The following is a 26,822-nucleotide window of genomic DNA, read 5'->3' as shown; positions in this document are numbered from 1 at the left end:
CAATGTGTGTCACTAAGAAAGTCTGTGCCACATCTAAACTCTTTTTAATGACCCCTAGGACTAAAGTTAAAAAGACCAAAAACATTCTCCCTGGATCCTCAAGAACTCTATGAAGTAGAGACAATATTCGAAGTAGAGAAAATATTTCAGGTATACATACCATCTGAAGCATCCCTTCAGTCCACAAGTTAGAATCTGTGTCAATTGCCCGCTCAAATATGGTCCTGAGAATGTACATCATGATATCACAATTGAGAAGGTTAACCACTTTGCTGAAAGCAGGGCAGAATTCAGGAGGTGGTGGTGGTGGTAATGCTAAAGTGAGTGGGAGATGGATGGCAGAAGAGACAAACAAGTACATTTTTATTTGGGTTATCCTACACGCGAAATTGCATATATCAAAATCATGGATTACATGCAAAACAACACATGATTTTTGTTACTTTTAGAGCACTGAATGCATCAATGTCAAGGGAAATATAAGTCACTATATCAGTCACCCAAAGTAAACTCCATTTGCTATAAATTTAAAAATTGTATCACCACTGATGTAAGCCATATCTTAATATGAGGACAAGAAATAAAGGGGTCTATGCACTTTCATTAGTTGCCCACTCTTAAAAAACAACAAAAACAAAAGTGAAAAACACTATATACTAGGCTGATACAAAACCACAGAAAATAGTCAAAATGAGTCAAATCAGAATCTCACTTTTTACCTTCATCTTTGTTTTCTTGTTTTCTCCTTTTCTTCTGCATATGTTCTGCCTATGTGTATATATAAAAAAAAAAAAGTCTATCTTTAAATATACTGCTTGGCAAGCATGAAACAAATGGAATACTTTGAAGCAGGCAGGAAAGATCCAGGAGCCTACCAAAATATCTTATATACTGATGTATTAAAAATGTTACCTGGTGCCAGAAATAAAATGACTGTCCTAGGAAAAGCCACTGCAAAACAGATGAGTAACATCCCTCCTCAAGATCTTAGTTCCCATTCTTTCAGTCAACAATATTCATCTCGTGCCTATTATATTCAGGGCATTGTACTGCGGCCTGGAAATTATTCATTTTGTAAGGACGAGTCCAGACATCACCGTAAGTGATCAAACTTAACATCACCCTTAATGGGACAAATACACATCATGTGCCTGATTTGATACAATGTATTATTTATATAATATTTTACCCCAAAACATTTAATTTGAATCTAATCATGAGAATACAATCGGATACATTCAAAATGTAGGATATTCTAAAAGACCACTAGCCTGTACTCTACGTGGCAATGGCATATTATAAAATGGCAATATTATGAGAGACAAAAAGGCAAAAACATCATCCTAAATTAAAGGAGATTACAGAAACATGACACCAAATAAAGTGCATGATCCTTGACTGAATCCTCCTCCCCATGAGACCGGGATAAAGGGTATTTTTGGTAAATGAGAAAAATTTAAATACTGCCTGTATACTAGGTAACATTACTGATTCAATTTTAATTTCTTGGGTGAGATAATGGCCTCTATTAATGAGAACCAGTATAAAACTATAGAAAAAAAAAAAAAAACAGGAAATTTCCGGCAGAGTTAGAAAGCATAAAGCATTTTAGGCTTATTTACTGAAGAGGATATCCTTTCCTACCTTGCTATGTTGCGTTTTGGAATAATGATAAAAGTACATATTGAAGTCTTTCAATGATTCATCTTTCAGTTCATAAACTCCATGGCCTGATACACCTGGTTTCCTAAACAGACAGAAAATACAGAGATGAACTGCAGGGTTCCTACAGTATACAATACTGACAAAATAAGAACCTAAACAGTAATTAAAACTCAAACTCTAGAAGAAATAATCATATCTCAATCAGCTTGCTTAAACTGAAATGAGAAATTTCATTCCAATAGTAAAACTCAAAACCTATATGGCAAGCTCAAAGTCCTGATAACAGCTCAGTTGTATTTCATAATTAAGAAATTTAAACAAATTTGAGCAAGTTTATTTGATATTTTACAGACCTGATCTCTGACTTATTTCGCTTAGCCTTATACTCTCTAGCTCCATCTATACTGTTGCAAATGTCAAGATTTCATTCTTTCTTAGGACTGAATCATGTTCCAGTGTATAATATATACCATGTCTTCTTCATCCATTCATCTGTCTATGGACACTTGGACTGCTTCCATTATTTGTCTACTGTAAATAATGCTGCAAGAAACATAGGGGTGCACGTATCCATTTGAATTAGTGTTTTTGTGCTTTTTGGTAAATACCCAGTGTGCAATTACTGATTGTAGGGTAGTTCTACTTTTAACCTTTTGAGGAACCTCCATACTGTTTACACAGTGGCTGTACCAGTTTGCATTGCTACCAACAGTGCAAGAGGGTTCCTTTTTCTCCATAACCTCACCAACACTTGCTGTTTCATCTGTTTTTTATGTTGGTCATTCTGACCATACTGTTTTGATTACTATAGCTTTGTAGTATATCTTGAAATCAGGAATCAGGACACCTTCAGCTTTGTTTTTCTTTCTCAAGATTGCTCTGGGTATTTGGGGCCTTTTGTGGTTCCATACAACTTTTAGTATTATTTGCTCTAGTTTTGTGGAAAATGCTGTTGGTATTTTGACAGGGATTGCATTGAATCTATGCATTGGTTTGGATAATATGGAGATTTTAATAATATTAACTCTTTTAATCCATGAGCATGGAATATTTATTTGTTCATCTTCTACTTCTTTCATCAATCAAAAACTTAACTATTAATAGCCCACTACTGGCTAGGAACCTTACTAATAGCATAAATAGTCAATACATATTTTGTATGTTAAATGTATCATACACTGTATTCTCACAAAAAGTAAGCTAGCAAAAAGAAAATGTTAAGAAAATCATAAATGAGAAACTACATTAACAGTACTATACTGTACAAATTCCACGTGGAAGTGGACTCATGCTATTTGAACATGTTGAAGGGCCAAGTATACTTACTATTTAAGTCACTTAATATCATGAATGAGTATTTCTCATACACTTTCCAAAAATACTCATTTTTTAAAATTAACTAATTTTAATATAATTTATTGTCAAATTGGCTAACAAACAGTGTGTAAAGTGGGCTCTTGGTTTTTGGGATAGATTCCCATGGTTCATCGCTTACAGACAACACCCAGTACTCATCCTAACAAGTGCCCTGCTCAATGCCCATCACCCATTTCCCCTCTCCCCCACCCCAACCCACCCTCAGTTTGTTCTCTGTATTTAAGAGTCTCTTATTGTTTGCCTCCCTTCCCCCATGGTCTTCTACTAAGTTTCTTAACATCCACATATGCAAAAATACTCATTTTTTTCAACAAACACATTACTCAGTGCTTAACCATGTGCCCCTCATTTTCACCCTTTTTCATCTGTACTCCATTCTTGTTCTTAGGAGTTCAGGCAAGGACTTCAGAGCTTCTACAAATATCCAACGTACAATAGCAAAGATTGGTGTACTTCCCAAAATAAGCATAAATATTAAGTACTTACTTAAATGTGGCCACTTTGTTTATGACATTCTCTAAGCCAGTTTCATTATTTTCCTGTTGAAACAATATTTTTGTCATTTTTACCTTCATGCAATGACTTTTCCTTCTCTTACTGTGAACTGCAATACATTTCAAGAGCATTCCTGAAGTACTTTGTAAACAATAAAAAAATATCAACTTCCAGTATAAAAAAATTGGGTCTGAAACCAATTGTTTTGAGGAACCAATTTCTTAACAGAAATAAGATCTATAAATAAACTACTTAAGGAAGAAATTTTATCTAAATTTGCCCTCATATACATTTATGTATATAAACACACAAACACACACCCAGTAGTTCAAAGAAAAAGAGCTCAGGGTGCCTGGCTGGCTCAGTCAGTGAAGCATGTGACTCTTGACCTAGGGGTTGTGAATTCGAGCCCCAGGCTAGGTGTGGACATTACTTAAAAAAAAAAAAAAAAGAGTTTTCCCTATTTATTATGTTCATCAGCCACATCATTTAAGGACATGTCCATGCTGTACCAATACCTAAAACCAAGGTTATAAAATAAATGGAATCTACAGCCAAACACATGTAGATGTCCAAATGTAGTCTGGCTTCTGCATTATAATAATTTTCTGATTGGCCAGAACTTTTCCTTGATCGGGGAATTTTTTTTTTTTAATAAAGTCATTTAAAATCAGGATAAGAACATAGTTGAGATACAAAAGCAAGCATATAATAGTTTCGCAAAAATTGAGGCATTTAACCTCCTTTTAAAATAATGCACACAGTAGGGGGACTAGGTGGCTCCGTCACTTAAGCGTCTGACTCTTGATTCTGGCTCAGGTCATGATCCGATTTGTGAGTTTGGGCCCCGCATCTGGCTCTGTGCTGACACTGCAGAGCCTGCTTGGGATTCTTTCTCTCTCTGCCCCTCCTCCTGCTTGTGCTCCCTCTTTCTCTCTCTCAAAATAAATAAAATAAAATAAAATAATACACTTGGGATAAGCAATGAAGTTAGGGTATGCCTTAAAGCATTCTTCTTGCAAAGTATGATATATATATCCCTAGTGGTGTATGAAATTATTTTATGTTACACAGTTATATATTTTAAAAATTGTGAATAGTCACTTATTTTAATACATATTAGAAAAAAAATCCAGAAACTAAACCTATTTCACTGATAGTATTGCTTAGAAAGATGCCAAGAAAAATGTAAATTAATCTTAAAATGTATTAATAATTATAAAATGGGTAGATGGATATGTAGAAATTATGAAGGTGATATGCTAAATGAGTCTGAGAATCAATTAACAATAAAACTGGAAAAAGGGGTACCTAAGTGGCTCAGTCAGTTAAACATCCACTTTAGCTCAGGTGATGATCTCGCAGTTTGTGAGTTCGAGCCCCACATCAGGCTCGACAGCTCAGAGCTTCGAACCTGCTTCAGATTCTGGGTCTCCCTCTCTCTCTCTGCCCCTCCCTTGCTTGTACTCTCTCAAAAATAAACATTAAAAAAATTTAAAAACAAACAATAAAACTGGAAAAAGATACAATATTTTTTTAGGAAAATGACCAACAGTCAAAATTTATCTCTATTCTATTTCTCTGGAAAACCTTGATAGATAAGTCCAATTCTCTTTTAAGAATCATTGTTCTAATTCATAATTAAATCTCAGAAGAAAAAATATGAGACCCATAATCTTTTTTATTTTTTTATTATCATTATTTTTTTAACATTTATTTTTGAGACAGAGAGAGACAGAGCATGAACGGGGGAGGGTCAGAGAGAGGGAGACACAGAATCTGAAACAGGCTCCAGGCTCTGAGCTGTCAGCACAAAGCCCGACACAGGGCTTGAACTCATGGACCGCGAGATCATGACCTGAGCCGAAATCGGACGCCCAACCGACTGAGCCACCCAGGCGCCCCAAGACCCATAATCTTTAGGACTATTACTTCAATTGTCAGCAAATACAAAAACTTAAATATCACCTGTGGCCATGAGACTGCACTCTGCAGACCTCCAGTTAGAGGCAACAGAGATACTAATGCAGGCTCACTGTGGGATAGAGGGGAAGACATCAAGCCTGGATGGGATTACCCAGCAGTCTAGAATGCTTCTATCTAACCTTCCTTTCTTCTTACTTTCACCTGGAATCAATTTTGCCTCACAGTCTGATGGCTCCCAAGCTTTTCCAAGCTTCCTCACCATTTTCTCTCATACGTACTGTTCCTAATAAATTCTTAAATGTTTTGTCTTAGACATCTGCTTCTCCGAAGATCCAGACTAATATATTACTCAAATAGTCTCAGTATTTCAAGGAGGCCCCTTTTCTCTGGAGAATTTTTATTTTGATGTAAGCAAAAGCCAAGAAGTTTCTTGCTCTAAGATGTTTTCCAAATAGCCATAATATTTCGAAAATGTTTCTTAATGCCCAGAAGTCCAGAATTATCAAAGTTTATACCACTAAAGAATGAATAGTTGTAGATCTGCAAAATTCATTAAATAAATTTTCCTAAAACTTCAAAGTAGTTTTGTTTCCAATTCCAAAAAAAGAAAAACAACAACAACAACAATGCTGGACTTACGTTCTCAGGTAAATTTTTGGCAATGGCACTATGTGGCATGGGTTCAATACAAAGCAAGTGAATAATTTCTCTCATTGTGACCTCTTCTTTGGTTACATTTCCCACGCCAGGTACATAACGCTCACCTAATACAAACAACGAAAAGAAAAAGTAAAACAATCAATTGTTTTCTATTTAAATCTCTTCTACCAGGAACACTTAATACACAGAATACTGCATTAAGTCTATGAGAGAGGGACCAGAATTTGGACATATTCCTAAATCTGAACAAAAGTCTATTTGCTAAAAGACAGAGGAAGAAAAATGAAGAGATCCAAAGAACACAGGCCTTCTCTTAACCTACACACACACACACACACACACACACACACACAGAAGTATATGTACACATACTCACACATTATAAACAAGGCCCCTCAATTAAATTAGCATGTGTTTCTAATACTAGAAAAAAAGGCTGATGGCATTGAAAGACCACTGGCCATCAGTGAACAATAGCTTTTCTTTCAAGATCTTCCTTGATTTTGTCTATACTTGTTATTTAAGACAGAATAAGGTGAAAACCCACAAACAAGATACTTAAATATGTTGTTATGGATTAAATGACAAAACAGTAATATGTATCAGGAATGACTGGTGTTGCTAAAATGCCCACATGACCATGTTTCCATTTTTCATCTCAATAAACTGCCAAACAGAGAGAGAAAATAGCTAAATCAACTATGGGAACTGGTGTTGAAAGCATCTAATTCTCATTGCCTTAAAAAGGCCTATGGTACCTGGCTTTATGTCACCACTGATTTGCAATATACAAACTCTTATGATATCTATAACAGTCATTACAAAGGCAGGAAACTTCTGCCTAAGAGATTTGATAAATTCTATAAATTAGCCAAAGAATGACTTTTGTGAAATGAATTCATTTCAAATAGATCATCCCTCTTAACATTTGTAAAGCACTTTATAACTTTCAATTTTTCCCCCTAAAACAGTATTCTCTAGAAATTTAGTGCTATAAGAAAGCTCAGAGATCACATAGATTACCTTCAAATTTTACAAATCATGAATCTAAGACCCCAAAAATGTAAATGGCATGCTTCTGATAGTTAATATATTATAGATAATTCCTAAAAATCAATAATACAAGATGTATTATAGACTATTATATAGTTAATATATAGTATTACATAGTTAACACTATATATTAACACATATATATTAATGATAATATATATTAAATATATATGATAGTATATATAAATAATAATATAATATATATTATATTAATGATTATACATATTAAATGATAATATATAAATGATAATATATATCTAATTAATATATATTAATGATAATGAAAGTAATGAAGTTACTGTACTCAGGAATATAGCAGGTATTAACAAAAAATCAAATCACATAGGAGGAAAAACCCAATAAATTTAGATAAACACAGTAATAGCAATAATAAAACAGTAAAAATATAAAATAGCAAAAATATAGTACTAGAAATTCTTCACACACTATTCTAAGAACAAACATAAAAATTCTCAAGTTTTTATAATTTAATAAAGTATATCATCAATTTAAAAATCTTTTACACATTTACAACTCACTTTGCAATGGCAATGAAGTTCACCACACTTTCTGCTGAGACAAGCAGCCAGTCAGTAACTAACTCTCTGAAAACAAGTAAAATGAACCCATGTTTTCAGATTTAGCCAGGGGTAGAATCCTCACTAAGAACTAACAATAAAAAGCATGTTTGCTGCCATAAAGTAAGAAACAATAGCCAGAATGAGAAGTCAAGAACTTTTACTTAGCTCGTAAAATCAACAAAGTCTATAATACAGAACATTAAAAAAAAAAAACAAAACAACCAAAAAAGTATGGCCAATATTTACCCAAAGTAAAAAGAATGACACAATGAAAAAAAAAATTTTTTTTACTAAGACCTATATTACTTTGAAATTTCACATATAAATACAATTTTTAGCACTGAATATATAGGTATTTTTCATCTACATTTCTAACTAGGATAATTGTATTCCAGTAAAACAAGACCAAATAATTATAAATCAGGTATTAAAAAACAAAGATGTAACAGAACTGTGCTTTTAAAAGCTAGGTTTCTAAACACATCAATCATATTAGTCACATTAATCTCTAATACTCTATGCTGTATTTGCGAGAAGAGTAAAATGATAAATTATAGTTTTTATTAATGCTCTCTCTGAAAACAACTCATAAGATTAATGTTTTAATCTTACCCACAATATAGATGAGGACTTGAAGCATTTCTTCTATTAATGTATTATATTGTTTAATCAAATCCTATTGAATCAAAAAAGAATAAATTAGTTACAAAAGAACCAAAAGCCTTTATAAAACATACATTTCTGGATCAGACTCATGGTTCATGCAGTCCAGTATTTTCCTTCAGACTGCAGCAGAAAATGAGGTGAATAATTCCCTTTACTGACATCAAATTCCATAAGGTTCACAATACCTGGCATACAATAAGAACTCAATACAAATATTATTTTCTTTTTTTTTTTTTTTTTAAGTAGTTTTTTTTTTTTTTTTTTCCAACGTTTATTTATTTTTGGGACAGAGAGAGACAGAGCATGAACAGGGGAGGGGCAGAGAGAGAGGGAGTCACAGAATCGGAAACAGGCTCCAGGCTCTGAGCCATCAGCCCAGAGCCCGATGCGGGGCTCGAACTCACGGACCGCAAGATCGTGACCTGGCTGAAGTCGGACGCTTAACCGACTGCGCCACCCAGGCGCCCCACAAATATTATTTTCATTATCATTACCATATAGCCTTAAGTCAACAAACTAATTCTTATGACTTCCTTCTTACCTGGGTTGGTGGGACAGTGGCTTCAAATAACAGATACCAGTTCGTGAGAATACTCTTCCTTAACACCCCTCTTACTTAAGCAATGTATAGCAAAATGAGATACTCATTTTTCACAAGTATAAAACATGACTAAAAATTAGCTTTGTATTTTGTATCCTATTCTTTGGTCCTTTGCAAGTAACTTCTAATTTGAAAGAATAAAATAACATGATTCATAAATTTAAAGTATGTAAGGACTACTTTATAAGTTCGTATCAAATATGAAAGCAATGAAGATGTGACAAAACTACAAAGTACAACAAATTATAAGCTATGAAAAATGTAACAAATACAACAAGTGAAAAATATCCTTATTAAATAAGGAACTTTAACAGAAACTGAAAAAGGGGAAAGGGTTGGAAAGATAATTTACTATCAGAAAGGGGGAAAAAAGGCCAATAATCATGAAAACATGGTCAACCTCAATGCTCATTAAAGAACTACACCTACAAATAAAAGACCACCTTTCACCTACCACATCAACAAAGAGTAAAGATACTAGTGCCACTACAGAGGTACACACTGCTAAAGAGTGTAAATCTGAGTACCTCTTCTGAGAGCAATGTGATAATATGTATTAAGAGTCTTAAGAAAAAGCATACTGTTTTCTCCAGGTAATCCTCTTCTAAAAATTTATCTTAACAAAATAATTAGGCAAGTGTTTAAACCCTGAGGTACAGAGATGTTTATAAGACCAAAAAACTAGAAAACCTCTTCAGCAATTAGGGGATCAAAGTATAATGCAATTGTACAGCGCAATACTATATAGCCTTTAAAAATTATGATATAAAAAAAAGTGGTGGTATATTTATTTAAAACTATCACAACATCTCATTAAGCACAGAAAGCAAATAACCACATAGCACATACAAAATGATCCAATTTTTGTTTTAAAAACAAACGAGACACCAAAACTTAGAAGGTGATCATTTCTAGGAGGCAGTCTTTCATGTGATTTTTCTTCTCCTTTTATTAATCTAAACATTCTAACTTTTTGTAGAGTAAAAAGAGTACACATGTGCATATGTAGATATATGTGCATGTTATGTGTATATGTGTGATTTTTGGAAATACACATAAAGAAATAAAAATCCTAAATATGATTAAAATTGTTAACAAAAATACTTCCTTTGGAATTGATACACATGTCAGTTTCTGTTGCTTACCTGGTCTTTTGTGGATATAGTCCTGTTAAAAGCATCAGCAAGTTCATACCTCTGAAGTACCAGTAACAAGAACCTGTTGGGATCCATTAAAGATGCACCAATCTGTGGAAGAAAAGCAGCATGACAGTTCCATGTGTATTAAATGAACAAACGTTTGTCTCCAGTAGGACTGTCAGAAAGAGCATAAAGTAAGTCTGCAAAAGATAATGTAGTAATCCCTTCCATTTTTTATGATACCCTATTAAGTTTTAACGTGAGAAAAATTTAAGTAAATAAAGTTAAAAATAATTACTGTATCTTTTCTCTCCCTCTACAAGGGATCGAAGAAGGTTAAGACCTAAGTATCCAAAGTAATTTCAATAGGTACCTGAAGCATAATGATATCTTTATCATACATTTCTTCTCTGCATTTAACATCTTGGTAGTAAAACACCTGTAAAATAAAAGATTGAAGTGGCATGAATTGTTTTATTTCAAACAGAATTCTTAACAAACACTATTCCTAAAACTTTCTCTAAACCAGAAACTCCAAGAACTCCTTAGTGGCAAAAAAAAAAAAAAAAAAAAAAAAAAGCAAGCTGTAAATCTATGAATCACTAAGGGATTCGTGAGATTTTAAAGTAAGGAAATATGGCATGAAAATACTTCCAAGTTTAAAATGCTCTATATTATTACTCTCTCAACATGTGCAACAAAAGAATTTATTTCCTCTGATTTAAAAATCCCCACTTCTATAAAAGTAAACTAATTTCTACAATCAATCATAACACGATTTTTCTCCCAAGTGGTATCTTTACAAGTCCAGTTTCCCCATCTTTTAGGAAAAGCACTTCTCTTTATTTGCTCTAGAACAGAGGGAAAAATTGTTAAAGTGGCCTTCTATTAAGAAAGGTGATGGGAAGACTATAGGTCTCCAGGTAAGGAAATCCTCATAATGTTAATGGGCACATTTCTACTGGCTATCACCTAATCTATCTACTCACTAGGAGAAATATCTACATGGTTACTAGAACTTTCATTTCTGAGTTCATATAAGAAAACAGAAAGCAAATAGCAAAATCCAGAGACATAAGGCTAAATTATATAAGAGAAAAAACCATCAGAAAATTAACACACTCACATTCACATGAATGTGAATAGGCCTTGCCATACCTGGCTAATGAGAGAGAGTCCATTTCTTCGCCACATTTCAGCAACAACCTGGGCAACCAACACCAGACAACGCAAAGGATATTCCACTAGTACCTCTACTTGAAAGTCCTCCTGAAAGAGATGAACAATTTCATTATTTTTCAGAGGGCTTGGATGTGTCTCAAAGTCATGGCACTAGACATTCTTCAGTTTTCTCATCTGTAAAACGGATGGGCTTGAATGAGTTAACTCCAAGTTTTGGTGATTTAGATTTCAATGTACTTATATAGAAACCTAAAATTACTAAATGGGAATTATCCAGGTAGGTTTCAAAATTTTTCTTCCCTCTCATCAACCAAGAGGTGTTTAGAAATAGGGTGTAAGTAAATCAGCCCTTAATAGAGTCACTTACAAAAGGCACAAATTCATGTAGTCTTGAAACAGCACCCAGCCTGCTTAAACGCACATGAAGACCTAAAGGTTAAAAAAAAAAAAAAAAAAAAGAGAGAGAGAGAGAGAGAGAGAAATGAAAAAGCAATAAACCCAGTTAATTTATCCCTCATTAACTCAAGTTCAGAAACTTATGAGGTTTAAATACATATTTACTGAGTTTAGAAACGCAAACTTTTGACTTCTAATTTTAAAACATAGTATTATTAATGTATTTAAGATCCTACATAGTGCAAGGTGTGTTTACACATTATATAAAAATACTATGCTGCCTCTCAAGACATCCTTATTCTGCTCTTAACTAATCAAAAGAAATGAAAACTAATTTAAGTATTTCTTTTTGTAAAAATAGAAGTGACAAAAAATCACATCAATTATACCATGTGCAAAAACTAAAAATGAATAAAAAAACCTAAACATAGGAGCTAAAACCGTAAAACTCTTAGAAGAAAACAGGGAATAGACTTCATGACATTGGATTTGGCAATAATTTCAAAGGATACTATCAACAGAGTGAAAAGGCAATCCAAAGAATGGGAGAAAATATTTGCAGATCATATGTTTGATACAGAGCTAATATCCAGAACATACAGAAAGCTCCAACAACTCAACAACAAAATATCTGATTAAAAAATACACAAAGGACTTGAATAGACATTTCTCCAAAGAAGATATAAACATGACTGGCAAGCACAGGAAAAGATGCTCAATAATCACTAATCATTGGAGAAATGCAAATCAAAACCACAATGAACTGGGGTGCCTGGGTGGCTGAGGTGGTTAAGCACCTGACTCTTAGCTTTGGCTCAGGTCATGATCTCATGGTTCATGGATGGGTTCAAGCCCCACATCAGGTTCTGTGCTAACAGTGTGGAGCCTGCTTGGGATTCTCTCTCTCATTGTCCGTCCCTCCCAGGATTATGCTGTCTCTCTCAAAATAAATAAATGAACTTAAAACAACAACAAAAACAATGAACTACCACTTCACTCATTAGGATGGCTATTAAAAAGAAACATACAGGAAAGAAGATGTGTTGGTGAAGATGCAGAAAAAAATGGAACCCTTGTACACTGCTGGTGGGAATGTAAAACAGTGCAGTTGCTATGAAAAAGAGTTTGGTGGTTCCTCAAAAAATTAAAAAGTAGAATTACTTTATGAACCAGCAATTACACTTACGGTACATACATCAAAGAACTAAGAACAAGGACTCAAACAGATACCTGTACACTCATACTCACAGCAACATTATTCACAACAGCCAAAAGGTAGAAGGAACCCAAGCATCCATTTGTAGGCAAATGGATAAGCAAAAGGCAGTATATACAAACTATGGAATATTATTCAGTCTTAACTAGGAGGGAAATTCTGACACATGCTACAATATGGGTAAACTAAGGATATTGCACTAAGTGAAATAAGCCAGTTATAAAGGATATGTATATGATTTCAGTTAAGTGAGGTACTTATAGGGGTCAAGCATAGAAGTGGAAAGTAGAATGGTGACTTCCAAAGACCGCAGGGAGTGGGGGATTGAGGAGTTATGCTGAACAGGTACAGAATTTCAGTTTGGGAAGACGAAACATATTCTGGAGATGGATGGTGGTTGATGACTGCAGAGCAATATGAATGTACTTAATGCCAGTGAACTATACATTTTAAAATGGTTCAAATGATAAATTTTATGTTATATGTATATTTACCACAATTAAAAATATAAACGTAGAGGCATCTGGCTAGCTCAGTCAGTAGAGCATGGAACTCTTGATCTCAGGGTTGTGAGTTCAAGGAAGCATGGAGCTTCCTTACTTTCTAACTAACTAACTAAATAGAAAGCTGCTATCAGCATTCTTCAAAAATAAATAAATACATACATACACTTACATACATAAAGTTATTAAAAAAAAAACCTGACAGGACCAATTTACATGGAAATGCAAATCAAAGAATGATTAAAGAGAATCTTATTTCTTTCTTTTAGTGGTGAAAGGAATAACAACAAGATAACACACTGGTGTAATCTCACAGAGAAAAGGGTTAAAAACCAGTAACAATGTGTGTTAACTATACTTCAATGAAAAAAAACCAGCAACAAGATTTTACCATATTTAAATTGGGGTGGGAGATGAGTTGCCAAGTTAATCCTTCAGTGTATATTAAAAGGATTCATTAGTTGACCCAAATAACAAAAGGCCCAGGTAAACAAGCATCCTGAGATCAATGTTCTGGTGACAACTCTTTGAAGGACAGTGACAGTTCTTAACTGCAGTGTGATATGAATATGTTTGTATATAATGAGTACAGAACAAAAACAGAAATAGTTCTACTACTCTGAATATCTAAAAAACAAAGCTAATAGAAAGATGCAAAAAACAAACACTCACCAGCAAGAGTCCTGGAGAGTGGCAGATGTATGCTTACAAGATCTTCAGATACCTTGTATGACTTAGTTTCCAGAGTATGACCCCACAATTGTACTACTGTCTTGCTACTAGATATAAAACTTGTACTGCACCGCATCACAGCTTTGTGACACTCTTTATAAGCCACCAGTAAGAGTTCTTCCTAAAAGGAAATTAAAAATGTACATAGATTAACAAGTTATCTACTTTACCACACCATTCAATAAATATTTAGTAAATATAAGCACAAAATTGTTCCATGTATAGCACAGTTACTTCCACAGGATCTGCAAACTAGTTGGAAATATAAGACAGAGACACACACACACACACACACACACACACACACAATCAAAGTAAAACATTTTAAGTACTATGTAAATTGTACAAACGAATTACTCTAAGAGGGAGGAAAAAGAATTACAAACCAATGGGAAGACATTATTTGTGAAAGCAGTTTTGAGTGGGGTCTAAAAGAATATGCAGAATTTATGGGGAAAAATGAGGGGACAGTGGTATAATAAGCAGAGATATAAGAGTAAACAGAGAAAAAAGGGGAAGTACAACTCTTGTGCAAGCAGTGTAAAGGAATAAACACTAGATAAATGAAAGGCTTTATGGATGAAATTAATGAACATGCAGCTGGAAATATGCCTTGCCATCAGTATGGGAATATACTGATGGTGTCTGAAGTGTAACAATGTCAACATGCTGCTTCAAGAAGAATTAATGGGTGTCAATGAAGATGACAGATTGGAGAGAGTGATGTTAGAAACAAGGGAACCAACAGGAAGATTACTATGAAGTCTAAGTCTAAGGTGATAAGGGTCTTAACTAGGATGGGGGCAGTCAGGGAAAAAGAGAATGAACTCACAGGAAATAAGTTAGAATTATAAAATAAACTTAGGCTAAGGAAAACTCACATCAGGGAGAGAGGAGTCAAACTCACTTTTCAAGACAGTGTTTTTCACACTGATTTTATCCTGAGAAACAAATGCTATTCCCAATAAATTTTGGGAATATTCCACTTAGAAATTAGCACACTGAATAATTTAAAGGGCTTGAGGGGCGCCTGGGTGGCTCAGTCAGTTAGGTATCCGACTCCAGTTCAGGTCATGATCTCGCAGTTGACAAGTCCAAGCCCCATGTCGGGCTCTGTGCTGACAGCTCAGAGCCTGGAGCCTGCTTCGGATTCTGTGTCTCCCCTTGTCTCTACTCCTCCCCTGCTGGCACTCTGTCTCTCTCCTCTCTCAAAAATAAATAACAACATTAAAAAAAATTTTTTTTAACCATAAAGGGTTGGAAAAGTTCAGTGGCATTAGAAAGAAAAACCATACTTGATTTTGTTCAACCTAACATTTCTCAATCTTATGTGAACATAGAACTTTTTCCCCCTGAAAACTCTGCTAACATCTAACACAGAGAATGCAGTGGCTCTGAGATTTTCTGTGTGGATGAATGTATGAATCATAGTGTCATTGTCTTGATATGGCATGAATCACAGCCATATGACTCTGAACGCACCCCAATCTCATCTGAATCAGTGTCATTAATTGAAAAATGGAAGTCAAGAAGGGAAAATGTTAAGTTGAAGTAGAAAGAAATGATGACAAACCAATTTAATATATTCTGAATTTGAAATGTAAGTGTAAGATCTAAGCAGGAATGTCTAGCACACAAATAGAATACTATAGCTCCACAGTTTTAAATGAGGTGGTAGAAATGAAAGACCTGTAAGAAAGAGAATATTCAGAATGTATCATTTAGTAGTCAGAAGGAATTGGGAAAAAAAAAAGGCAATCAATGATTGAAATGTTGAATCAGTAACAGAAGTGTTATAATAATGTAGACTTGTAAAAATCAAAGGGAAAGAAAGTTTCAAAAAGATTAGGTATTCAAGAGAAAACAATGCTACAGACATTTGCAGGAAAATGGGGACTTAGAGAAGACCCTCTGGTTACGATAAAGATCCTCTGAATTTTTTTCAAAAAGCAGTTCCAATCAATTTGTAAGGGCAGAAGCCAGACCCTAAAGAAGTTTCAGAAGCTAGAGAGATGACAGCAAATATAGATGGCTGCAGAGGGTTTGGCAAATGTCAAGATGAGCAACACATACTCTGACCTCATCTCCAACAACTATGCATGCCTTCCATAAAGGTGATGGTTGCCAAAAAATATGTGCTCTGGCTAGTTGCTGGACAATATTTCCTGTCCTTATTGTTCCACAAAGCTACAGTGCTAGATTAAATTCTATCATGTCTGTATGACTGCCACTCTGAACCTGTGACCAACTGCTGGTGGGGAAGCAGAAGAGAGGAGGAAACAAGAGAGCTCACAGTTCACAGAGGTAGCAGAGACAAGGGGCTTTTACTCTTGTTGATGTTAAGGACAGGTGCGTCCTGTGTGTGCAGGCAAGTGAATCAAAGAATGGGAAATACCAGAGGAGACAACTGAGGAAGCCAACTCCAGGAAGAAGTAATGTAGCTCAGGACCAAGAGCCTAGGTAGAGACCTTAGTTTTAGAAAGAAAGGAATGAAAAGAAAGAGACCAATTGTGAAGACATAGAGAAACGTAGTGAATAGATTATATCATGTCAGCAGCACAGAGAAACAAGGGAAAATGAAAGAATTTGACTCAGATAATGGTGATTTTCTCAAAACAGAAATAAATGAGGTCATCCTTCCCAAAAAGGGAATCTGGGGTAGGACTGTGTTTCGAGAGGATTATGGTCTCAAATTATTGTGTAAGGAGATACATTAGCTCTGTATTTGGAAATTAATATTCTTAATGGTTTAACATGTATAACAGAGCTCATGATTGCATAAATATCCACTATTCTCTACTACCAAAGTATTTTAAAGTCCATGTAGTCCTAATTTTCATATTATTAGTATTCATGTCCAAGGAAATAAATGAATACATAAATAAATAAATGTATTTTGTTGTATTGTTTTTAAACATTTTATTTATTTTGAGAGAGAGAGTACCGGTTGGGGAGAGGCAGATAGAGAGGAATAGACACAGGATCCAAGGCAGGCTCTGCATTGACAGCAGTGAGCCCAACGCAGGGCTCGAACTCACAAACTATGAGATCATGACCTGAGTCGAAGTTGGATGCTCAACCAAATGAGCCACCCAGGCACCTCTGTTGTATTTTTCAAACCCCACTATTCCCAGAGATAAATCAAACTACCATGGAGCACATTTTTAAATCAAACATAAAAAACTGGATTTTCTTCCTAAATTCAGTAAGACAGGTTCAAATACACAACTATTTAAATAATAAAATCTTATAGCAAGGAAGTCGCTACATAAAACCTTATTACTGATAATCATTAGAGCACCTAAAACCCACTGATCCTGGGGCACGTGGATGGCTTAGTCAATTGAGAGTCCAAGTCTTGATTTTGACTCAGGTCATGATCCCAGGGTCATGGGATCAAGCCCCATGTTGGGCTCCAAGATTTTCTCTCTCTCTCCCCTTTTCCCCAGCTCACACGCTCTCTCTTTCTAAAAAAAAAAAAAAAAAAAAGCACTGATCTTACTAACAAATTTTACTTACATCACAAGCACACCACTCTTGGAACATGAGTAAAATATTCTTCAATTGCATCTGTATAGCAATGGCAGCCTCCCAGTCAGGATCCACTTCTATGTGTTGCCCAACCTGTCTTCTGATTTCTTCCATTCCCTATAAGAAAAGAGTGATTACACACACACACACACACACACACACACACACAAACTCTCCCTCTCTCTCTCTCTCTCTCTCTCTATATATATATATATGCATATTACACACATAGGCCCTTTTTCTTCGCTCTTCTACTGTCAAAATATGAAATTGTCAGAATTTATAATCATATATGCATAGCTTTTTAACATGGCTATTATACAAGGTCAGAATGCATGGGTTCAAATCCCAGCTCTGTCACTTTCTAGCTGCGTGACCCTGGTCAAATTATTTCTAGATTTCAATTCCCTTATATGTAAAATGAAGATAATAACAGTAGCTACCTCATAAGATTGCTACGATCTCAGGAGAGATAATGCATGTAAAGTGCTTACCACCATATCACAATCAATAAACATTACTGGTAATAGCAGTAGTTAACTGAAGTATATAGAATTATACCTATTAAATATCTATTAAAGCAGGATCATTAAAGCAGTGTTTAAATTTTATTTCTACTTTGCTAGATATAGTCTTCCTTACATAACAACCACAATTTGCTTAAAAGAAACAAAAACTGGGGCTAAATTTTTAATATTTATCTTACTGATGAATAGAAATATCATACCTGCATACAGGTAAGAATCTTCAAAAAAGACCGAAAACCTTCAAGGAACTGCATTCTTAATCTTTCTGTCCATACTGTAGGTTTGCTAATCAGGATATACCTATCATTTCAAAAGACAAAGAAATATTTCACTTCCCCATTTTGTGATAATTTTAAGATTTTCAGGGCTAAAGACAATGTTGATTCATCAAAACTATGGATTCTGATTTCTTAAAGTAACAAGAAGCTCTGGGCAGAGCTAGAATTATACAGCAAAATGCGAAGGCTCTAGAGAGGCATATGTCAAAGCTAAGCCTGACTTCTCAGAAGTTAGTCTACTTAAGTGAACTTAGAAGCAACCTAGCCTGTCACACCCGGACAGCCACAGTACAGATTTTCCAGGAGCTCAAAATGTGTTATTTTCCCCTTCTCCTTGTCATTATAGATTTCTTGACTTAAGTAAGGATGTTAAGAAGTTGTAATATGCATCAGAAGACTGGAAAACTTTAAACTTTCAAACCAGCGACCCTAAAGTTTTAACATACGGCTAAGTATCTAGAGGTGTGTTAACTCTCAATTATTTATTGGAAAGAATAACTAGAGTCAGAAATCCATAAAACAAAATAAAATGTGATAAAACAATGAAGTGATTATGTACAACTTCCCTGGATAAAAAACATAAGTCAGCTACAAGAATATTTCACAGTAATGAGAGCAGCAGTATAGAGACTTCAGCTGTACAAAGAAGGAATAATGAACACTCTGATTTAACACTGATAATTTTAAGTACTGCCATTTGGAATTTTTGTGTATTTTTTGCTTGTTTGTTTTGCATACATGTAATTTATGCATAATTTGTGAAGCACACTGTAAGTGATGATTCACTACTGAATTCATCTACCATCTCTGTACTGAAGTTGTGATGACATAACAATTTGCTGAACTTTAGAGAAAGATGTATAATCATATTTAAAAACTGAGGAATCTGAAAAAATCTGGAAACTTCTTCCTTAATAATATCAAGGATCCAATGCATAATTCTAGAAATCTGTCAAGTGTATTTTTAAGCAGACTATTTCTAGGTTGTTTGGAAGTATGTTTCCACCTCTCAATGCACTAAATGGTCACTAAAAGTAGACAAAATTAGGGGTGCCTGGGTGGCTCAGGTGGTTAAGCCCCTGACTCTTGATCTCGCCTTAAGTCATAATCTCACAATTCTTGAGATCAAGCCCCACATAGGGCTCTGCACTGACAGCGCAGAACCTGCTTGGGATTCTCTCTCTCCCTCCCCCACTTGCATTCTCTTTCAAAATAATTAAATAAACTTAAAAAATTTTTTTTAAAAAGCAGAGAAATTTAGAATGATTTTTTCCCCTTGGAGATTAGAAACAATCATATATATCCCTTGGAGCACTTTATTTTAAACAATAAACTAAATGAAATGCTTTTGTTTTAATATATTCTTAAAAGATTTTAATATTTTTCTCAAAGTTTATTTATTTTGAGAGAGAGAGACACAGAGAGAGAGAGAGAGAGAGAGAGAGAGAGAGAGAGAGCGCACAAGCACGAACTTGAGCTGGGAAGGAAGAGAGAGGGAAAGAATCCCAGGCAGTCTCCTTTGTCAGCACAGAGTCCAATGTGGGGCTCAATCTCACAAATTGTGAGATCATCACCTGAGCTGAAATCAAGAGTTGAACCCTTAACCAACTGAACTTCCCAAGCACCCCAAGAAAAGAATTTTTTGAAGCTTATGATTTACTGAATACTTGAAATATCACAACTCTTATAATATTCACCAATTCTAAAATAAATGGAAACTTACTTCTTTTTTTTTTAGTATTTATTTATTTTTGAGAGACAGACTGAGACTGCGCAAGCAGGGAAGAGGCAGAGAGAGGAGACACAGAATCCAAAGCAGGCTCCAGGCTCTGAGCAAGGTGTCAGCACAGAGGCCAACACGGAGCTCTAACCCACAAAGCGTAAGATCATGACCTGAGCTGAAGTCGGATGCTTAACCAACTGAGCCACCCAGACACCCTGAAACTTATTTCCTTTTAAGTCCAATGATCCCAAATGTGATGTTATGTGATTTCAACTTTAGTTTAAAAGGCAACTCTAGCCTCTTCAGCCAAAAAAACAAAACAAAACAAAACAAAAAGTATCAATAACTTATTTGTATGTATGAAAGGAGTTAAAAAGAAACTCACATCAACAAGATTATCTGAAAACTATGCACAAAGAGACTACAGAAGAGGGACAGAACCAAAGTGCATGAATGAAAGTGAGTGAAAGACATGGTAATTACAATGGAGATACATTCAGTGACCCTGAGAGACCCTACGTTCCTGTAACAGGTCCCTCCGTAATACCTTCCTTATTAACGTGGTTTTAACTCTATAAAAAGCGTTCACTTAAAACAATTATTAACATGACACATTAAAAGTTCTTTGTACTTGCCATAATTATAAGGAGAATTCTAGATAACCAAAAGGATCAGTAGTTTATTTATAAAACGGAATACAAAAGCACACTGTGATTAACAGGTAACTTTTGACTTGAACAACTTACTTTAGATCACATATTACTGCATATACTCTTCCCAATTTGTCCTGGCTATAACCCTGGAAGTTGAATTTATTGTTCCTGTCCAAGTATTCAGGCAAAACTTCTAGCAGAGTTTCAGTAATGACAGAGATAACATTCTGTTCTTCAATAAGATGTCGAGCCTGCAAATATTTCAAGAATATTGTCTTTATAATTAACTCATGATAGTATGGACTTAATTTACTCACGCATTTGGTTGGTCAGTGAGTCATTTTAACTAAATGTTTACTGAGTATCAAACATAACCCTTAGTCTCACAGAAGAGCTATTTCTGAGAAGTTATTTTCTAAAGGTAAAAATTCCTTACTCCCCACTAACTAGAAAACACCTGTTGGACACTCCAAGCCCATCATACAGATTGTCAACATAAATGTTTACCATCAATAATCACATGATGAGCAAAGCAGAACAAACATAGATATATGTCATGACTTCTATCATATTACTATCTATTCCCGCATCTCCCAGTCACTCCTAATCCACTGTCTCCTCTCTACCTTCTTCTCTAGCCTTTGAAATGAGAAGGTAAGAATAGTTAACCAAACCATCCAGAAGAAACAGGAAAAGAAGTAGTACCAAAAAAAAAAAACAAAAACAAACAAACAGAATTTTCCACTTTCCTCCCAAGCCTAAGCAGGACCATATCAGCACCTATCTCATGCAAATGCTTCACAGGCATACTTTCCCCTCCAGCTTTGTTTTATCTTCATCTATCTGCCCCTCCCCACCAAACAATAACTAAAGAACAAAAGAATAGCCAAAAAAAAAAAAAAAAAAAAAAAAAACACCTCAAAAACAGTTTGGGTATTGAAAAGACACTCCTCTTAAGTTAGCCTGGTTTCTGAGAAACCAGCTCTTGTCTCCCCTCACAGGGATCAGGACTTTTGGACAGCAGTCATGCTGTCACTCCCACTCCACAAACTACCTTGTCCTCAGGTCCCACTAAAGTATGCAGGTATCAATGAAGTATCATTCAATCTTCCGAATGAAATTAGTCCAAAATAGAGATTTTGACATCGTTTTAATTTGATTTGATACTAAACAGAGTTCTTAAAAAGCAAAACAGGTTTTACTTGGGAAGACAGCAAAGAAATGAACAATACATACCAGAGTAGGAACAGTAAACATCTGAACTGAGAGTGCAGTTACTGAGATACTTCTGTCATGATCATCACTAATATACTCTTTCTGGAGCTGTTTATAATACTGAAAGATATAATAAATGGAGAATCAATTCTAAATTACTGAAAACTTTTAAAATCCCAATTTTAATATATGCTATAGATGTTTCTGTGTATATGTGTACTATAATTCCTATTTTTTTTTTAAGATTTTTTTTAAAAAAAGTTATCTCTACACCCAACATGGGGCTTGAACTTATAACCCCGAGGTCAAGAGTTGCATACGCTACTAAGCCAGTCAGACACCCCTATAATTGCTATTTCTTAGAAAAAGACAATACAGTGAATGAAATATAATAATTTTTTTTACATTTATTTTTGAGAGACAGAGAGACAGAGCATGAGTGGGGGAGGGGCAGAGAGAGAGGGAGACACAGAATTCAAAGCAGGCTCCAGGCTCTGAGCTGTCAGCACAGAGACCAACATGGGGCTTGAACTCACAAACCACAAGATCACAACCTGAGCTGAAGTCAGACGCTCAACCGACTGAGCCACCCAGGCGCCCTGAATGAAATACATTAGAAAAATAACAAACAGGGGTGCCTGGGTGTCTCAGTTCGGTTAAGCATGTGTCTTCTGCTCAGGTCATGATCTCATGGTTCATGAGTCTGAACCCCACATCAAGCTCTGTACTGACAGCTTGGAGCCTGGGGCCTGCTTTGGATTCTCTGTCTCCCTCTCTCTGCCCCTCTCCTGCTTACGCTCTGTCTCCCCCCCATCTCTCTCAAAAACAAGTAACATTGAGGTGTCTGCGTGGCTCAGTTGGTTGGGCATCTGACTTCGGCTCAGGTCATGATCTCACGGTTTGTAGGTTCAAGCCCCACATCGGGCTGTGTGCTGGCAGCTCAGAGCCTGGAGCCTGCTTTGGATTCTGTGTCTCCTTCTTTTTCTCTGCCCCTCCCCAACTCATGCCCTCTCCCTGTCTCTCTCAAAAATACATAAACATTAAAAAAATAGTTTAAAAAATAAACATTAAAAACAATCTTTTAATATTAAAAAAAAAGAAAAATAACAAACAAAAGACCAAACATAAATTCAGTTACCCAATCTCGCAGAGCTGGAAGTGTTAACTATAAAATGTATAAAAAGCCAAAAACCAACACACACACACACACACACACACACACACACACACGTTAAAAAAAAAATCACAGAGAAGTGCAGTGGTACAGTATATCCTTTCTCTAAACAGAGCCTGGGACAACCTTTAACAGATTCTATCCCAATGGTATACGGCAGAGGCAATATTCAAATTATTTAAAAACTGATATGACCTAGTAAACCCATCAGATTCATTCCAGCCTTAAGCAAAATGAATGCCAGCTGCAGATAACTTCTCAACTATATTAGCTGAAAATCAAACTAATATACTGGGAGAACAAAAATAATACATCCAGTCATGTATCAAGCATCATGTTAGATCCTTGAACCACATATTTAATTTTATCCACTAGAATTTCTACAAAGAAGTAACCGTGGTCAAAAAAACAAAATTTAAATAGGAGAACTGTTTTCATATAAGAAAAAAAAACTCATTTCAGATCACATATATGGTCCAATATTCTATCTCTTGAAGAGTTTTAGAAGAATAGAGTTAATAGCTTGAGTTGTTATCATCTTTCAGGAAATGGAATGTCTCAGTTACTTTTAACAATCTACTCCTAAAATCCAGACAGTGCAGGTCTCTTGTCCCACAGTATCATTTGCTTTCAACTGTCATTATTTCACTCTCTGCTTCTAGTTCCATCCTGGATCCAGCCTTTTAAGTTTTATAGAACTGCCTGCAACCCAAAATCAGAAGAAACTGACAAGTATTCACTGGATACTTTTTAAAAACTGTTTTATTAATTATTATCATTTTTTAAAGTAGGTTTCACACCTAACATGGGACTTGAATTCACAACCCTAAGATCAAGAGTCACATGCTCTACTAACTGAGCCAGCCAGGCGCCCCTTGGATATACCTTTGTATGAGGCAAAGTGGAAGATTCAAAAAGTCTGTTATGTATTATCTTGCAATGCAACTTGAGAGATAGACCCCTCTGCCCAAAAATACATGAATAAAACAATGTAAGGGATATACAATAGATTAATAAAACAAAAAGCTGTAAGTTTTATCTTTATGTTTTAGCCTCATTAAGTATAACTCTTGCCTGTTTAATTCCCTTTAGCATGCATATCTGTTCCTTTTTGATGCTGTACCTTTCAGCTAGTCACTTCTTGTTATAATTTTATTTGTTATAAGACAGACAAATGATCAGGAAGAATGAATGCATGTGTAAATGTGGTAACCTCCAAATGCTCTGTCCAGGCAAATAATAGATCTTTTTCCACCTATCTCCTCTTCTAGACTACTGCTTCCATACTATCAAATGTGAAAAAAAAAAAAAATGAGCCTTTGACAAATCACAAAATTAAATTCTAAATTCAAAATTATCCCTTGTTTCTACAACTCTCTTTACAAAATGTTTTTCTTTTTCTATTACTGACATGTATTTTAAAGACCAATTACCTTCACAAATTCCATAGCAAAGAATTTTTTGTATTCCATCTCCATAAAAAAACTGCTGAAGATCAATTCATGAAGTATCTTACGGGCACCTGCAGATAATTTTGGGGGGAAGTGTAAGAGAATCACCAAGGCAAAAAAAAAAAAAATGCCAGCTATACGAGGTGGCAGAATATTATAAAAAAATTAACATACTAATAGACCTAAAGGAATCAAATATGAGTAGTATTTATTACATTAACATTTAATTATATTAATACTTAATACTTAAAATACTTACATATGTGCGTTTTCCCTCTCATTCTGCCCCTCCACTTTACCTTACTTCATTCTACCTCATCCAAACCTTCTCTATTCCTTTTTATTCGATTTCACTCAAAATTACTCTTACTCTGTGTCTTCCCTTCTCTATCCTCTTTAGCCTTCTTTCTCACCTTTTACTTTTTGTTCTACATTTGTATTGTAAAAATAAAAATGAACATAGCGTTAATAACGGCACCACTACATGAATATATACTCTTAAGTCTTCTTTATTGGCCCTGACTAAACAAAATGGCACTATAATTAAAAGGCAACATACCCAGGTTTTAACACAGAAGAATACATACTGATTGGTTAACTTTCCTTTAAAATATAATATCTTATCAATCAAGATCACTGATTTAATAAACAAAAAAGATTATAGCTCTACTTTAAGGTCATGCTTCATGGCAAGCAGCATAAGCAAAGACCTACCTACCTTTATAGAGCTTTGCATCCCAAAGCATTAACCTGCTTATGAGACAGGGATTCTCAGAGCCAGGTTCTTCTCTAAGGCATGCTTGGCAAAAGATCTGTCTAAAGTCACCTATAAACGAAAGAAGTCAGGTAACTTTTATTCTCACAATATTTCTCCCACAAGTACATTTCCTACAATAACATGAAAAAAATTAACATTACTTTTCCCACAGTCTGATATCAAGAATTCTATCAATATAAAAGAATCGAAAGTTTTACAAAGTATTAGCTATGGCACTTGAAAAGCAATTCTGGGGGTGCCTGGGTGGCTCAGTTGGTTGAGCATCCGACTTCGGCTCAGGTCATGATCTCACAGTTCGTGAGTTCGAGCCCCACGTTGGGCTCTGTGCTGACAGCTCAGAGCCTGGAGCCTGCTTCCGATTCTGTGTCTCCCCTCTCTCTGCCCCTCCCCTGCTCATGCTCTGTCTCTCTGTCTCAAAAATAAATAAAACATTTAAAAAAATTAAAAAAAAAAAAAGCAATTCTGAAAATTAATCAAAATGTGTAAGCCAAAAAAATTTTTTTATTTTATACTCAATGACATTTTTTTAAGTTTGTTTATTTATTTCGAGAGAGAGAAAGTGGGAGAGGGGAAGTAGGAGAGAGGGATAGAGGATCCAAATCCATCAGGCTCTGTGCCAACAGCAAAGAGCACGATGCAGGGCTCAAACCCACAAATTGCAAGATGATGACCAGAGCCGAACTCAGACGCCTAATTGACTGAGCCACCCAGGTGACCCGGTATACTCAAAGACATTTTAAACTTTGTGGCTATTTCAAAAACCAGTAGTTTATGAGAAATAAGAAAAACAGGTAATATGCTTACTTGAATAGCTCATAATTTTGTTCATCCAGGAGCCAAGACGCAAAGCAAATTTCTGGTGAGCCATAACCTCAGAGTGTAATACTTCTACGTGAAGTGGATGTTGAGAGACATTTTCTGAATGACTCTACAAATGAAAAAAGTATTTAAAACAAAACAAAAAACTAGTTTTAAAATTTTTATCTTGTTTTAACGAAGTAATCTATTTTTCAAAAAAAAACATGACACTTATAGCTTCAAATCTCTGGGACTAAATGGCCCAATCCTATCTTTACTTAGGATGCCAAACCACTTCAACATTGTAATTGTTCTACTTTGGCTCTTGTAATGTGAATTCCTCTTAAAATTCTCCTTCATCCTAATTCAGAAAATTACCTTTATATCTTCCTTTGCTTCCTGACAAGCAGCAAAAGCACCTGCTTTGACAGCCCGACGACCCTAATTATAAACAAACATGAGAATTCAGTAGTAGAATGATAATCCCAATCAATAAGTAATG

General features: G+C 35.1%; 1 protein-coding gene across 2 annotated transcripts in view; it reads right to left on the bottom strand.

The window, feature by feature from the left end:
* UBR1 (ubiquitin protein ligase E3 component n-recognin 1) overlaps positions 1-26,822 on the bottom strand; it is a 135,462-nt gene that overhangs the window by 53,791 nt on the left and 54,849 nt on the right. For both annotated transcript variants that reach the window (XR_006293034.1, XM_043554111.1), the window contains exons 7-25: positions 26,699-26,761; positions 26,327-26,450; positions 25,463-25,570; positions 24,727-24,815; positions 22,141-22,239; positions 20,998-21,155; positions 18,451-18,550; positions 17,712-17,840; positions 14,133-14,313; positions 11,713-11,774; positions 11,322-11,432; positions 10,537-10,602; positions 10,170-10,271; positions 8,370-8,433; positions 6,103-6,227; positions 3,529-3,581; positions 1,645-1,747; positions 720-768; positions 161-315 (exon numbers count right to left, since the gene is read on the bottom strand). Coding sequence is in view for 1 of the 2 variants with exons in the window: in XM_043554111.1 (XP_043410046.1) it covers positions 161-315; positions 720-768; positions 1,645-1,747; positions 3,529-3,581; positions 6,103-6,227; positions 8,370-8,433; positions 10,170-10,271; positions 10,537-10,602; positions 11,322-11,432; positions 11,713-11,774; positions 14,133-14,313; positions 17,712-17,840; positions 18,451-18,550; positions 20,998-21,155; positions 22,141-22,239; positions 24,727-24,815; positions 25,463-25,570; positions 26,327-26,450; positions 26,699-26,761 (1,941 nt within the window). In the remaining variant the exon portion in view is untranslated. The remainder of the gene's footprint in view (positions 1-160; positions 316-719; positions 769-1,644; positions 1,748-3,528; positions 3,582-6,102; positions 6,228-8,369; positions 8,434-10,169; positions 10,272-10,536; positions 10,603-11,321; positions 11,433-11,712; positions 11,775-14,132; positions 14,314-17,711; positions 17,841-18,450; positions 18,551-20,997; positions 21,156-22,140; positions 22,240-24,726; positions 24,816-25,462; positions 25,571-26,326; positions 26,451-26,698; positions 26,762-26,822) is intronic.

The sequence above is a fragment of the Prionailurus bengalensis genome, chromosome B3 (genome assembly GCF_016509475.1).
Source record: "Prionailurus bengalensis isolate Pbe53 chromosome B3, Fcat_Pben_1.1_paternal_pri, whole genome shotgun sequence".
NCBI lineage: Eukaryota > Metazoa > Chordata > Mammalia > Carnivora > Felidae > Prionailurus > Prionailurus bengalensis.
Note: the sequence above shows the minus strand (reverse complement) of the source record. Positions and strands in the feature narration are given on the sequence as shown.